Here is a 15,896-nt window from a genome sequence, read left to right on the forward strand (position 1 = left end):
GAAGAAGCTTTTGGGTAAGAACTAAAAAAAATGAGATGGTGGTAACGTGTCTCATTTTTTTATTATCAGTAGTTGGTTAGCCTCATTACCATCATTTTGATGGTAACATCTCTATATAAATAAATTATTACTATATATAATTAACAAATTTGGTGTCGCAACTGGCCTATTGGGTCACTTGGCGGCACCGCATTGATTGGTGGTTTTTTTAGTTCAGTTACCATAAAAAACGTAATGGAAACTGATCAAACGACATTTCTTTTAGTTCCGGGACCATAACAAATCTAAAAGGAACCGACCGAGTTTTTGAAGACCCTCGGCCTTATTTAAAGCCCCATGACCGACATCGCAACCGACCCGCCCCCCCTAAATTGGTAATTGCCACCGCCCAGGTTTGCCAACCAAATAAATATCGTCTTAAATATTTTGTTTTCTTATATGTTAATTTTTTATATGTTAATTTGACGAATTAATTTTTTGGGTTTTAACCCTCAAATTTTACTAACGGTGTCTATATCGTAACGAACGCCGCCGGTACTGACCGAATTCATATCGACTCATCGTCGTAACTCTCGGGATTTACCAAGGTCCGGGTTTCAACACTAGGGTTTTGCCAGCTGCCCCGACGCAACGCGCTATATAAAGTATTACTTATCAAGTTATCATTTATTTTCGTTTCAATTCTTTCAAAGAGATAGATGAGGGCTAGGTTTCCTGAATAAATGTGTGGTTTGCTAAGGTGTTTATGGTATTTGCTTTATTGTCTCGACAGTTGATATGGCTTGACACGCATTTGAATATTCACCGCTCAAAGGAGACATGTTTTGATCGATCTTTGCAGTTGCAGATGAATAGACATTGTTTTGGGAGTAAAGATTAAAAAAAAATCATTGAGAAACTAATGCATGTAATCGAACTCATCTCCAACAATATCTGCACATTTTGTAAATTGTAAAGCATCTTTCATTGCACTTATCTGAACATATATTACCCGCAACATCAAAACCAAAAAGATAGAATTGATCATAACGTGTTATTACATATATAACTGTAATTTCATTGATTGAAAAAGTAGTGTTTACATCGAAAAAAGAAAAGTCTAATGGGTCTTAGTAATAGATGACCCGCTTATCTTCTTCGAGTCTTTAATAGTTAAATTCCTGGTTATCTTTCACATACAAACAGATGCAAATAAGCGTGATACTCGATGATTAATGGATACAAACACACAAGTTTTAACACAAGGTTGTTACCAAGTACAATGCATAGGATAAAAAAAAGTGATTCCTAATTTAACCATATATTTAATACTATTGTAAAACTAGATTATATTGTTGTTATTATAAAAACTATTTATTTACATGTGATAAACGTTTTAGTAGATTATAAAATTTGTAGGTTTTGAAAATACTACACTAGCTAGGAGGATATATTTTCTAAAGAGTTTAAAAAACAAATATATTATTTTTTGAAACATGTGGTATTAAAAAAAATAATTGCTCATGAACAAAACTTAGTTGGTTATAGAAGTAATCTAATGTACAAGGATCTTATGGGATTTTAGTCAATAGGAGTGGAATAACGACCTTATAGTTAGTTGAATAACGGCTTTATAGATATTCATACATTTTATAATTCATGCCGGGTAGAATTTAAAGAAACAAATTTCGAATAACCTAACTTGGTTAACCTCGCTCAAGCCCGTGTACCCTCAAAACCCAAATAATCTGAATGTTATACGGATCGGGTATCAGGCAACATTTATAGAAACAAAAACCCGATTAACCCGATATCAAAACAACCCGAATGTTTACTTTTCTTACTTTTTAAAAATATTAAAGTGTATTTGTATCCTATTTTTGTAAATTATATATTTTTATGTTTTTTGTTTTTTATAACTTACAAGTATATGGTTTTAACATAGTGTGTAATTAGCTTTCTACTTTTTAATAAAATAATAGAACATATTCACATCGTAGCAAACCAAACCCCGAACAGCCCAACCTCGATTAACCTGAACAAAACACCCAAGACTATATGTTTACATCATTCGGAAAAGTATATTGAAGTCACAAGACAGAATCAAACATACATTTTATTTCCCCTTGCTAAGTTACCTTATTACACATTTACCCATCTCTTAAAAATCAATTACATGTTTCCACCCTCTAAACCACACATATTACACATCTCTCTATTTCATTAAAATTAACTAATTAAATAACCGTTTTACCCAAAATGACCTAATTATATAAGTATTTACATATATCCCCTTCCTTAAAACATCAATTACATATATCCCCAAGTTCAATCCAAACCGAGTCGATGTAAAGACGAGCATATCAAACACTAATAAACCAATTGGCATCGAACTTTTTAATCAATAGTCAATATAAAAATGTTTTGAATTTAAAATTTTTTTACCAACAAAAACAACTCAAGTATAATAAAAAAGTGTACATGAGACGACGAGATTCAGAGGTAAAAAGTGGTGGTAGTCATTTATGGCGGTGATGAGATGGCCAGAAGCTTGCCGGAAAAATCGAGCTTGCCGGAAGTATGTTGGAGAAGATGATTTGATGGTGTGGGTTTAACTCTATAATTACTAATATAACTTTGTTTTTTTAATTAATTTATTAATGATAAGAGATATGGGTAACTTAGTAATTTGATATGAAAAAGAGAAATATGTAATTGCTTGTATACAATTAAGGGTGTTAAATAAGACGAAATATGTAAGTTACGTTATAACCATGAATTATAAATTGTGTTAAAATTAAAATAAAAATAAATTTAAATCCAGTTCCGCGCGAAAGACCAGTTCCTGTGTTCTGTCCAGAAAAACAGCAGTCAGATTCAAACTCTCCATTCAATCCTCACTCTTGGTCTATAATTTATTCAGGAACACACATTATCAACCTATTTATTTATTAATGTTTGTAAAATATCCATCTTTTCATCTTCTTCTTATTATTATTTGTTGCATCAGTGAGATAATTGTGTACGTAGAATTAATCCGCGATGGATGAAGAGTACGACGTCATAGTTCTTGGCACCGGTCTCAAAGAATGCATCCTCAGCGGTCTCCTCTCCGTCGATGGCCTCAAAGTATGTAATACCACCCTCGATCGGATCCATCTCTATATGTTTTAAAAGAAGCCTAAATTTATTTTTATAATGTGTATAGAGATTTGTTTTATGATTATAGTTAAGATTGTGGAAACTGGAAACTGAGAAACTTGATAGTGTTTACATATTATGATTATTTCGCTTTAGAAACAATAGTACGTTGAGACTGTGAGAATCATATAAATGTATCAGCATATGTTGCTTTGAATGCGGTACGGTTGTATAACCAATAATATGTTGAGAACCACGAGAATATATTACTGGAACTTGTGTTTGAAAAAATTATGTATATTTGGCATGCTTTAGTTTCACATATGAAACTCATAATCAAATTGTGGAATACTTTTTTTTTTCCTTATAAATATTTCATATTATCAATTTCAAACAATGACAATAAAGTAACAGGTAAACACACAAAAAATTGAATTATCAATTCAAGATCCAGTTTTATATTATATATAATCGCGTGACAATTTAAACAGGTGTTGCATATGGACAGAAACGATTATTATGGAGGAGAATCAAGCTCCCTCATGCTAAATCAGGTACCATATGTGTGTAAAATATGATTAATATCTTGCATACATGAATGATATTTACTTAGTTTCCATGATTATATATAGCTTTGGAAGCGGTTTAAAGGAGACGAAAACCCTCCAGAGTCTTTGGGCAGTAGCAAGGAGTATAATGTTGATATGATTCCAAAGGTAAGTATGCTTACTTTCTTAATGTTTGATTTTCTATTTGATTGATTGTAAATATCGAACGTCAATGTGTTTTATAGTTCATGATGGCAAACGGTATCTTGGTTCGCGCTTTGATCCACACCAACGTTACAAAGTATCTAAATTTCAAGGCGGTAGATGGTAGCTTTGTATACAATAAAGGGAAGGTAAATGCCTATTTGTTATTAACATTCTATCAGTACACTTTGAAAACCAGAATATGATATAACATATAAATCGGTATCCAGATCTATAAAGTTCCTGCAACCGACGTTGAAGCGCTGAAATCTTCGATCATGGGTCTGTTCGAAAAAAGGCGCGCACGAAAATTCTTTATATATGTTCAAGATTTTGAGGAAAACGATCCTAAATCTCATGAAGGTTTGGATTTGAACACATTTCCTGCAAAAGAGCTCATTAGGTAATTAATTCAAGAAACATGATCAAATAAATTTTATTTTTAACATGAAAACAGTGAGAACCAATTTGCTGTTATTATTAGGTTTATTTTTATAGGTGTTTGCTGTTATTTTTGTTCGTATTTGCTAATTTTCGATTATGAGATGTTATAAGTATTTGCTGATTTATATTTTGTTGTTATTATTAGATTTTTTCTTTTGCTATTATAAGTATTTGCTGGTATTTGTTGTTATTATTTTAATCTTGATTTTGATTCTTTTGTTGTAATTTTTAGGTTTTTTTCTTTGTTATTATAAATCATTTATTTATGTAGTTTGGTATTGTAGTTTGTATTTTTTTCTTGCATTCTCATTTTTTTATAAATTGGTATTATTTCCTACGCTCTCATGTTAAGATTAAAATGTACATGAACCTTTTCAGTATGCCACTTTTATCCCACTTTGAGTCATCAACTGTTAATATAACTCCCACTTTTTTGGTGCAGTAAATATGGTCTTGAAGATGATACAATCGAATTTATTGGTCATGCATTAGCGCTCTATACTAGCGACAGTTATTTGGAACAGCCCGCGATTGATTTTGTGAAGAGAATCAGGGTGAATATTTATTTATATTTATAGTTACACTTCATTTTCCTTGATTATGAAATTTAATAATCTATTTCATTTTGTGTTTATTTCGTTAAAAGCTATACGCAGAGTCTTTAGCACGCTTTGAATCGGGGTCTCCTTACATTTACCCAATGTATGGGCTTGGAGAGTTGCCACAGGTTAGTTAGTTAGTCTGCATATTTCAAGTTACTTTTAACGGGTCAATTTCGGTGGTTGTTTATCTCAAGCGGGTCAAATTCAAAAACTTAGATTTAAATTATTGACGTTGATCGTATAGGCATTTGCGCGATTAAGTGCAGTTTATGGAGGGACTTACATGCTTAACAAGCCAGAATGTAAGGTAACAATTTATTATCACACAAACAAACTTTTGTATTAATATTCATTTTGTGAAGTGGATACATTTATAACTTATTATATAATTCTTGGAACTGCAGGTGGAATTTGATGATGGTGGGAAGGTGGTTGGTGTGACTTCTGATGGAGAAACTGCTAAATGCAAAAAAGTTGTATGTGACCCGTCATACGTGCCCGATAAGGTACCTAAGTTTATTATGCTTAAGTTCACTTATTCTTGTTTCTGTTTTAACTGTTTTGATTTTGGAGCCGGTTTATGAAACAGGTGAAAAAAGTCGGGAAACTTGCTCGGGCCATATGTATAATGAGTCACCCGATTCCAGATACAAACGAGTGTCACTCGGCCCAAGTTATTATTCCACAGAAGCAACTTAACCGTAAATCAGACATGTATGTCAGAAGTTATGAACTATAACTTTTTGGTAACATTTGACCAAGTTGACTTTTCAGGTATTTGTTTTGTTGCTCTTATTCGCACAATGTGGCCCCACAAGGCAAGTTTATTTCACTTGTAACTACGGAAGCCGAGACTGATGATCCCGAGAGTGAATTAAAGCCGGGAGTTGACCTTCTTGGGCCTGTGGATGAGGTCTTTTATGAAACTTTGGACAGATTTGAGCCAACAGAAGATGGTCATGCTGATAACTGCTTTGTATCTAGTGTAAGTAGACATATAGTCATATACGCGCTACTTGTGGTTGATATTTGCATGTACATACAAACTAACTAACTAGTGATTACTTCATTCTATATGATAATATTTGTTGCAGAGTTATGATGCAACAACACACTTTGAGACAACAATGATAGATGTTCTTGCAATGTACACCAAAATAACCGGAAAGGTTTGTTTTTACATACTTGCAATATATTTGCTTAATAATGTTGATTCTAACTCATGATTTTCTTTGTGTTCTTTAAGGAACTTGACCTTTCGGTTGACCTGAGTGCAGCGAGCGCTGGTGGTAGCGAAGAATAAGTTATTTGCATCTAAACTTCTTTCGCTTATGGAGAGCTTTAATTCAGAGCAACAATGCGGTTGAAATATATCTTTTTTGTTTAAAAATAGGACTTGATGATTTACAAATTATGTTATTCTCTCATTCTAATATCAGAAAGAACTAATAATGGTTTTGTTTGTTTTATTAGCTTTTCTTCCAAATGTTTTCTAGGGAAAAGAAGTAATAATTTCTTGATCATTGTAACCAATATTTTTTGTTCCTTTATTGCATTGCATCATCTTATTCTTCTCCAGAGTACAGTGTGATACAGAGTCGATCCAAAAATTGACGACTAGACTAAGACAAATGGGCCAAAAGGGCCCACGTTAAAACAGACTTAACTTTCGCCATGATTGATGGACAAAACATCTCAACAGGCCAGAGGCCTGATCATGACAACATCTTAGCAGTTAGCATCCAACGATACATTTTTTTGAAAACAAACCTCAACCTGCCTCAATCACATAACCAAATTGATCCGTGCACGAAACTTGAAACCACAATATAGAAAATGTCAACATAAAAAAAACAAAACTAAACAAAGTATTACTCCAAACATCGATTTAATCACAATTTACAAATCGAGTAAAAAACACAGTTCTATTCTATTGAAATTAACCTCTGATTCATGTACTTAAGCATGCATATCTCCTCAAAAAAATCATCAGCACTACTATGTCCACTTTTCATCCCAAGAATCTTGATCTTCAACTTCTTTAACTTCTTCCCAAACTTCACCAAAGACTCAAGCGTGTTCATTTTCTGTTCAGCATTCAACGGTGATCGCACAGTGACCGCCACCTCTTCAAGACAAGGAATCTTGAAACTTGAATCCACCTGTCAAATTAATAAAAAAAATAGTTTTTTTAACCAAGTTTCTTGTTTTAGTAAGTAATTGTAATTGTGTTGTTTTTAAAACTCACATTCTTTAGACTGTTTTTCTGGCATAGAGCAGCAAACATTGCACCATGTATGTCAAATGTTTTGAGCTTGGGATGGCTTTTGAAAAAGTCAACAAAGTCAATCTCGGGAAAGGGGAGAAGAGCTTCAAAGTCTCCAGTGAATTCAATTTTCATGTAAAGATGGTTTACTTCACTTGCAAGTTGAAGCATTTTGCTTATTGCATCCCAACACCATTGAACACCTCTGATCGATAATGAATCAAGTGCAGTGAGCTTACCAAAGTCAACCATGTAAACTCTTCCTGCAAGTAACAAGACCCACAATCACATCTCAAAATTCTCAACATCCTATGCATGAAAACAGGACCCAGCCATCAACTCAGAACCGAAATAACCAGACCCAACCCAAAACCGATGGCGTGGTTTCATGGTTTTTCAGAAACCGAATTTCCTGTCCTCCTTCGGTTTGCATGTACCAAACCCGCAGAAACAGACAAAAACTGATTTTTGTTTGAATTTATGGATTATAATCTTTGATTTACCTTTTTTAAGTAATTTATAAAAATATAATAGGTAGTGTAACTCAAAAACTTTAGACACAAATGTGTAATAATCAATTATTATTAACTAACATAAAATCTAGGGCCAAAATTCATGCCCAAGTTTATCATTTTGGGTCATTTCTTTCAGCCCAAATGGCAAAACCAAAACTGAACAGAATCCATTGTGAAAACCAAAAACCAAACAAACTTTTATAACCAAACCCATAAAAACAGAAAAGGCTGGCTTTTGTTTTCAACGTTAAGAAATTATGGATTATAATTTTTAGTTTTCAACGTTAAGAAATTAGAACAAGTAAACAGATGGTGTAACTCAAAAAATTAGGCCCAGATGTGTAAATTCAGTTACTCGCTAATCACCAAAAAAAAAAATTAGGACCAAAATTTCAGGCCCAAATTTTATACTATGGGTCATTTTATTCGACCTAAAAAAGTCAAACCAAAATGGCAAAACCAAAAAAACCAAAAAAACCAAAATAGAACCAAACACATTGTGAAAACCAAAAAAACCTAAAACCAAACAGTTTTCAAAAGCCCAATAACAGAATTTTTGTTTTTCAGTTCTGTTTGAACTCAAAACTGACCCATGCACACAACTACCAATGGCCCACAAAATAAAATTACATGAAAAATATAGAATCTTTAAGAATGATCTTAAAAACTGAAAGTTTACCAGCATTATTCGCAAGGGAAAGATTCTTTAAACAACTAGTCTCACGAACCCGAATCAAGCTACAACCTTGAACCTCAAGATATTCAATCTTTGGAGCCGTGAGCGTGAGCGAGCAGCTACCCGAACCATAGAAATCAAATTTGCAACGCTCAAGATGCAGAAGCTCAATCCAAACCGTTCTTAAACCCTCACAACCAAGAAGCACAAGACGGGTCAAACTAGGAGCTGACTTAAGTGCCTCAGTCAATGCCACGTCCTCCATTTTCGCCCCAACAATTTCAAGATTTTGCAGTTTTTGAAACTTATCCCATTTGGGTGCATTGACCATTAACACACCCCAAAGTTTTAAAGACTCCAAATTTCTTGCAGGTAGTAAGCAATCAAGTTTTGGATTTTCAGTTACTGAATTCTGGTCAGCAATGTTGTCCATACGGAGCTCAAGGTTTCTCAATGAGGGGCCCACGAATGACAGTCATGAAGCAAGCCCGGTGCTGGTGAACGGGCAGTAAACCACAAGATCTTCCAGCCGGAAAACAGATGCAACTATCTGAGTCACAATACAGTCAGAAGTTTGACCATTTTTGAGGTGGTCAAAGATGCTGCGAGGAAAGTAAAGGCTTTTGATGTAGGGCATCGAGTCTTTCCACTTCTTGGAGACACAGTTACACGATGCAACATCCTTGGCATTGTTGATGGTTGACAAAATGTACTGGACAACAGCATCCGGTAAGGCGTCCATTCTCTGGGGCATTTCATCGAACATGTGGCGGGTCAGTTCAAATTCAAACAAATCAAGAAATTTAACTCAAATTGCTTAGATAAATAAACATTTATTACCAAGATCAAGAAAGATTGACAAAATGTACTGGATAACAGCATAATACCCATTCTTGAAGGAATTTTATCGAACACGTGGCGGGTCAATTCAAATTCAATAAATTTAGCACTCACATTGCTTAGAAATCTATTACTAACATCAACCCTAGAACTCAAAATGTCTATAAACATACTAACAAAGTTGACAAAATGTAATAAACAACAGCATAGTCATCGACTCTCAGCGGCATTTAATCGAACACTTGGCGGGTCAGTTCAAATTCATACAAATTCAAGATCTTTATAACTCAAATTGCTTTAAATAACAGATCAAGTAAATAAAAGATTACAAATTTAACCTAATTAACACATAATCGATACCAAATTGTTGTAATTTGACCATCGCAAAAGAATTGAACAAGATGGATCCAATGGTATTGCAAAAGATTAAATAATATGAATTAAACAATGTTACCTTGATTGTACGATGAATACGATGAGGCAAATTGAATCTGAAGTTTGAGAATCAGAAGATGGAAGATGGAAACAAGATATTAATAGGAGCGTATGATTGGGTTTTTTTACTAAAATTTTGAATTTTGCCCGCCTTTGTATATTACAAGTTGCAACGTATCATTTTTAAATTTTGTTGATTTTCTCTTAAAATAATATGATTATTATTATAATTATTATTTTAAGACATTTATTATTTAATTAATGTCTGATTATAGTCAACATTTAACAAATTTATTAATGACATTTATTATTTAACCTTTCTTGTAAAGAAGATATGTAAACAAATTTCTGATTATAGTCAACATTTAACAAATTTAATGAAATGGAATTAAAGTTTTTCTATTTTAGAGGTGTTTTTAACATGTTGGCTCGTTTAAAAATTAAAATAAAACATAAAAATTGGGATAGCACTTTTATTACGATTCATTGCAACCGCTAACTCATTTATGATCAGGGCCAACCGAGGGTAACGACATCGAGTGAGTATGTTGGGTTTTATTATGATATTAGTTTTATAAAAAAAAAAACAAACAAACAAACATGATTAGATTGGTAACCATATTTTATCTTCATTGAAATGACTCGTACTCAAACCTAGGCACTCGTTTTTATTTTCTTTTTTATATGTTGTTTGTTTTTTATGGTATTTTATTAAACGTGCACCTTTTTAAAAATTGTATAAAAAGCGTAATATTGAGATACTGTGTATTTAAAAGTATATATTTTACGTGAAAACTATTATTTTATATATATATATTAATTTTTTTGTTTAAATTTGAAATAAAGTGAATGTGTATGTTTGCAATCACACTCCTTTTCATACAAATTTAACTTTTATTAATTACAAATTTTACCCGGTTTATTTAGTGAAATCAACAACTAGATTGTCATTTGCAACTTTTATAATATAAAAAAAACAAGTTTAATTTTACACTTTTAGTCACAGGACCAAATTTTGTGGGATTCTGGTGTTAATGGGTTGGATTCGAATTATGGGTGTGCGTTGTATTGTTTACATAGTTCCCTTTCTGATCTTAATCTTGACGGGTTCGCTAAGGACCCCCCCCCCCCCCCCAAGCCCAATATACTTTGGTGAGTACCCTTTACAGTAAAATTGTCTAAAGTTTGGGAGAGAAGTTTAGCTTATCCACTCACTAGAGAACTGTGTTAGAATGCCTTCAGGCCCCAGTGCTCAAGATTTCTTGACCGTCATCCCTATCAAAGGGTTAGGGCAGCACATGTCAGCAGTGGAGTACCGGGCCATTCTTAAATACCGTTTAATGATCCCACTGTTCTAGTTGATGAGCCATGCCCGGTTTGCCGTAAAGTTTATTTGAATAATTTTGATGAACTTGCCATTCATTGCAAGGAGCTTCCAGGATTTAAATATAGACATGGTTTGGTCGGAGATGTCCTTTGTGATGTGTTAAAACGAGCGGGGATCTCGGCAAAAAAAGACGCTCCTGTGAATTTCCTGACAGATCCACTTGAAGGGAGGTCTACTATTTGGCTAGCAGATGTTTTTGTGTTTGGATGGGCAGGGGGAAGCACACTTGTATAGACCTTACTGGAGTATCCCTCCTTATCATGCTTAGGGATACCGGGTTTATTGTTAGGCAGCCCATGTTGAAGACGGAATCAGGAAAAATTGTTAAGCATGAGAAAGCATGTGCCGAGAATCAACATGTCTCCATTCCTTTTGCTTTTGATACACTTGGGTCCCTTGCCCCCGAAGCCAATATGTTTCTGAAAAGAGTTCAGCGGGTCGTGCATAGTAACTTATCAACGCCAAAGAAGTATAACTTTGTCTTCAGTAGGATCAGTTTTGCCATTTCAAAAAGGGGTGGCGGCGCAATTTGTAGCTCGTTTACCCAACTCTCTATCGTAATTGAATCCTTTTGTTCAGTTAAAAAAAATTATTCCTTTAAAAAAAGACCTCTAGGATACCAAACCATATTTGGGCAAAATGTATATACACATTTTGTAGCGAGATGCGCATTAGGTTAGTGTTTAATAGTGTTATTTTAAAGTTTTTACATACACGTGTACCCGGAACCAGAATTGTTCCTACCAGACCCACAGGTACGAACCAGGTCTCGATTCCTCAAAAAAATCATACCTGGAACCGATTCCACCTCTACCATGACCCGACCCGGTCAAAACCTGGTAAAAAACCTGATCGTGTCTGGAACGATTCCTATCCGGCTCCGGTTACTGAAAATACCATATTTGTACACCTATAATGTCTCTACACTATTTATTAAGACATCATAATTCCATAAGATGATATAATAAAAAGGTTAAACTTGATTTTTGTTCTCTAATCTTTTTCGATTTTGATTTGTGATCCTGCATTTACAACAACTTTGAAAATCAACCGCAAACGGCTAAAATGTCTACAACGAAGATTAACATGCCAAATTCTAGGAAATCCACTACCAAACTCATTAAAGATTCATGAACATATACAGTAAAAAATAAAATCAACATGTGTCTTGCAATACCAATGGTGAAATTTGAAGATTCTAAGGCCAATGGCATTTTTTCACAAAATATTAAAAGGTAAATGAATTAATACAAAAAACATTCTAGCATAATAAATGCTAATTACATCCTGATCATCAGAAATAGAAACCAACATATTCAAATCCAGTTTTTATACAACCAAAACCAATAAAGTGCCACTCACCATAGCTGTATCATACTAGTCGTTTGTGAATTGACATCTGCATCATGGGGTATCCACTACCAGCAGTGCTTCAAGTTCTGCTCGACGTCGCTCAAGATCCTATAATGTTCAGATCAGAAAAAATTGTTTCATATCATGGAAACATCAATTTTCAATTATTAATGTCAATAATTTGCTAATATAATAGCATAGGTGGTATGCGTTAGACAGGTAAAAGAGATCAACTTTTTCAGTAAAGAGATTAAAAAGATATTATACAATGAATAATCTTTGGACGCCATTCAACCCGTTTGACCTGTATCCTTTTTAGTTAAATCCTTTAGTTTAACCTATTTGGCCAATTGAAGACAAAACACAACCCAAATCGACTTATTTGGCCAATTCAATATTAGAGTAACGAATAATCTTTGAATGCCTTTCAACCCCCGTATGCTTTTTAGTTAAATACTTGAGCTTAACCTATTGGCCCATTAAAGACAAAACACAACCGAAATCGACCCGTTTACATATAAATTGGTCATAATAGCCAGTTCAAGATTATAGTAATGAATAGTGAATAGATGCACATAATGCTCAACATAAATTAACTGGTTATTTGGTTAGGTAATTAACATAAACTGCTTACCTGCAGATCTTTAATGGCTTGCTGAGTAGAAATTTCTTTGTTTTGGCGGGCCCGCTTAAGGAAACCGAGGCAGAGGACTCCCTGAAATTTCCCAAATTTAGAAAGAATATATGAGATTTTTTGAAGTTAAGGCGTGGAATAATAAGAAACAGAGATGTCCAATTATGTTTGTTTCCTGCAATTACTATTGTGTTTGGTTATCGGTTATAACAGAAGTTAATTATTGCCAGATGAATTCTAAGATGATATTTGAATGGCACAATCATAATTCATGCTTCGAAATCTATTTGATGGTGTTTACTTGACTTACTGAAAGAACATAAATGAAGCCGCAAGCAAGGAGTGTGTAACTGGCTATATCTTGGAGAAGAAGAATCTCATGGCGCTCTTGATATATATTAGGATAAGCTCTTGTCATAACTGCAACACTGAAACAAAAACAGATCGCATAACATCACATACATAAGCGTACATAGAAAGTTCCAAGAGCTTGAAAATAATAACTATAATAGTATAATACTATGCCTAACTTCCTACTGATAAACTTATAGGATTTAAAGACAAATTAATTTAAGCACTATATGTAGAATGCATCAAAAGGTTAAGTACATGAACCGGACTTACAAAATTTGCAGCATGCCTCTGCCAGCCCAATATTCCAGTACCTGAAACAATAGCTTAAATCAATGAATCAGATAAAACTAATAATGGTAATGATCAAACAACAATTCTGTTAATCAAAATAAACCGACTTAATTAGAGCTTAACTATTCACAGGCTGTAAACGAACAGAACCGAGCAAGGCCTTGTTCATGTTCGTCCATTAAGTTTTATCGGACAAGCGAACGGTTCATGAATACCTAATCGAACAAATTTTTGTGTTCATGCTCGTTCATTAAGAAAATGAACATGTTCGTGAACACAAATGAACACATACAATGTTTTGTTTGACTTAGGTAACTGAGAATGGTTAGCGTCGATGGTTCAGTCCAGCTGCGAAGTTTGTGTTGTTTTTTTAACATTTATATTCATATGTTAATTTACATATAAATTAATCACATAAACTCATGTATATCATTTTTTATAGTTAAATAACTTTCCATAAATTTGTTTGATAAGATTAGAAATGAACATATATAAACAAACAAACATTAACGGACATAGACGGGCATAAACAAACACATTATTGAATGTTCACGAACATACTACCGAATGTTCACGTACACAATTGAATGAACAAACATAAACAAACTTCTCGCCAAACGCTCGGTTCGTTTACAGCCGTAACTGATTCTTGGTCGATTACGAATAGTCTGCCTGCATATTTCATGAAAACCCTTAGACACCTAATCAAACTCTATTACATGCTAATTAGGGTTTACTATTCAATTAAGCTCACCAACAACAACTCTAGTCAATAGCTTTAGTTAAAATCCTACTATTAAACAGCTCGAACACCGATCAGATAACGTAAAACAGAAAACATATATATTTGATACATAATATAATAAAGCAATAACAGATAACAGAACCTTCCAGAACTTGATGATGAAGGACCACTCTGTCTCAGCAACCACCACCAAAACCGCAATCGCCACCGCGTAACACCGGAATATACAGTCGAATATCTACACAACATTACACCACCGGTCATACTAGAAAAATGAATCACTATATCTATCTATCTGCATATATATTGTAAAAAAAAATAAAAATAAAAAATAAATAGAAATAGATCAACGGCGGTGCGTACATACATCTAATCCGTTAGAGAAGGATCGGACGGCTGAGAAGACATTAGCGATAATGCAAAGAATCGAAGCGACGGCGGTTACGAAGCTGAAGCATCGACAGGTAGCGAGTATCGGGTCGGGTTTAGCCCGAAGTGTCGGGTTGGAGTTTGATGAGCTGGCGATTAGCGGTTGTGACTGTGAGGTGTCTGCTTGTTCGATGTCTCTTGCCATGTTTTCCGGCTACCGGAACTTGAAAACCGCCGGTGATTGAATTAGGAGTGGTTATTGTGAGCAACCGTTTAACGTTTGTTTTTGGTATGTTTACAAATTTGACCCTTATTCTTTTACCCTTCATATTTTCGTTTTGACGGTTTTCTGATCTAAAGCTAAATATATAAACTTAAGTTTGTTGACGGTGAGTAAGAAATAAAGGAACGAAACAATTAAAAGGAAACCTATTAAAAAAGTTCAATTTTAGTGGGAGTAATTAAGTCTCTAAATATTACTCATATTCTGAATATAATGGTTCGATTTGAAAGACGGACTGAATACGACACAATTTAAGTGGGTTCCAACATGACATGAATAAATACACGTGGTTAGGGTTGAAAAGCATCCTCAAACAGCACCACATAATATAAAGGCATTATAGAGAGAAAGTCCCGAACATATAATAAATGCGATGCATGGAACATCGTTAAACAATGGCCGCGTAATGAAAATCATCACAGAGGGGATATCGTCTCACGAATAGCCGCGATAGAATAAATGGCATGTATGGAGTATCCTTAAACAACAATCACATAATGAAAAGCATCACCAAGTGCATACTGGCCCGCGAATAGCCTAAAAAATATAACAAATGCCCATCAGTGGTTACTGACCTGCGAACAGCCTCGAACATATAATAAATGCCATGTACGGAGTATCCTTAAACAACAACCCTATAAAGAAAAACATCACACGTAGTGGATATCGACCCACAAGCAGCCTTGAACATATAATAAATGTCATTTACGGAGTATCCTTTAACAACAACCATATAAAGAAAAAACATCATAGAGTGGATACCAACCCACAAACAACCTTGAACATCTAATAAATGGCATATATGGAGTAACCTTAACCAACAACCACAT

General features: G+C 34.1%; 2 protein-coding genes and 1 pseudogene across 3 annotated transcripts; 1 reads left to right on the forward strand and 2 right to left on the reverse strand.

Moving 5' to 3' along the window:
- Positions 1-3,021: 3,021 nt before the first annotated feature.
- LOC143546804 (guanosine nucleotide diphosphate dissociation inhibitor At5g09550-like) lies at positions 3,022-6,254 on the forward strand. The gene is made up of 13 exons (XM_077038388.1): positions 3,022-3,108; positions 3,612-3,674; positions 3,753-3,836; positions 3,914-4,021; positions 4,103-4,275; positions 4,759-4,870; positions 4,963-5,043; positions 5,163-5,225; positions 5,323-5,424; positions 5,508-5,632; positions 5,693-5,903; positions 6,013-6,087; positions 6,165-6,254. Exons 1-13 carry the CDS (start codon positions 3,022-3,024, stop codon positions 6,219-6,221), a joined length of 1,341 nt encoding a protein of 446 aa, XP_076894503.1. The 3' UTR covers positions 6,222-6,254.
- A 553-nt stretch (positions 6,255-6,807) lies between these two features.
- LOC143546805 (F-box protein At1g10780-like) lies at positions 6,808-9,719 on the reverse strand (annotated as a pseudogene). Its single transcript, XR_013137655.1, has 4 exons — positions 9,670-9,719; positions 8,379-9,120; positions 7,167-7,447; positions 6,808-7,080 (listed from the first exon to the last, which is right to left on the reverse strand). The product of XR_013137655.1 is annotated as an F-box protein At1g10780-like (transcript).
- Positions 9,720-12,395: 2,676 nt separating this feature from the next.
- LOC143546823 (uncharacterized) lies at positions 12,396-14,988 on the reverse strand. Its single transcript, XM_077038399.1, has 6 exons — positions 14,782-14,988; positions 14,557-14,652; positions 13,649-13,689; positions 13,335-13,452; positions 13,025-13,105; positions 12,396-12,498 (listed from the first exon to the last, which is right to left on the reverse strand). Exons 1-6 carry the CDS (start codon positions 14,986-14,988, stop codon positions 12,442-12,444), a joined length of 600 nt encoding a protein of 199 aa, XP_076894514.1. The 3' UTR covers positions 12,396-12,441.
- Positions 14,989-15,896: the final 908 nt, after the last annotated feature.

The sequence above is a fragment of the Bidens hawaiensis genome, unplaced genomic scaffold (genome assembly GCF_021521415.1).
Source record: "Bidens hawaiensis isolate Kalapana, Puna unplaced genomic scaffold, B.hawaiensis_p1.1 tig00014466_1, whole genome shotgun sequence".
Lineage (NCBI taxonomy): Eukaryota > Viridiplantae > Streptophyta > Magnoliopsida > Asterales > Asteraceae > Bidens > Bidens hawaiensis.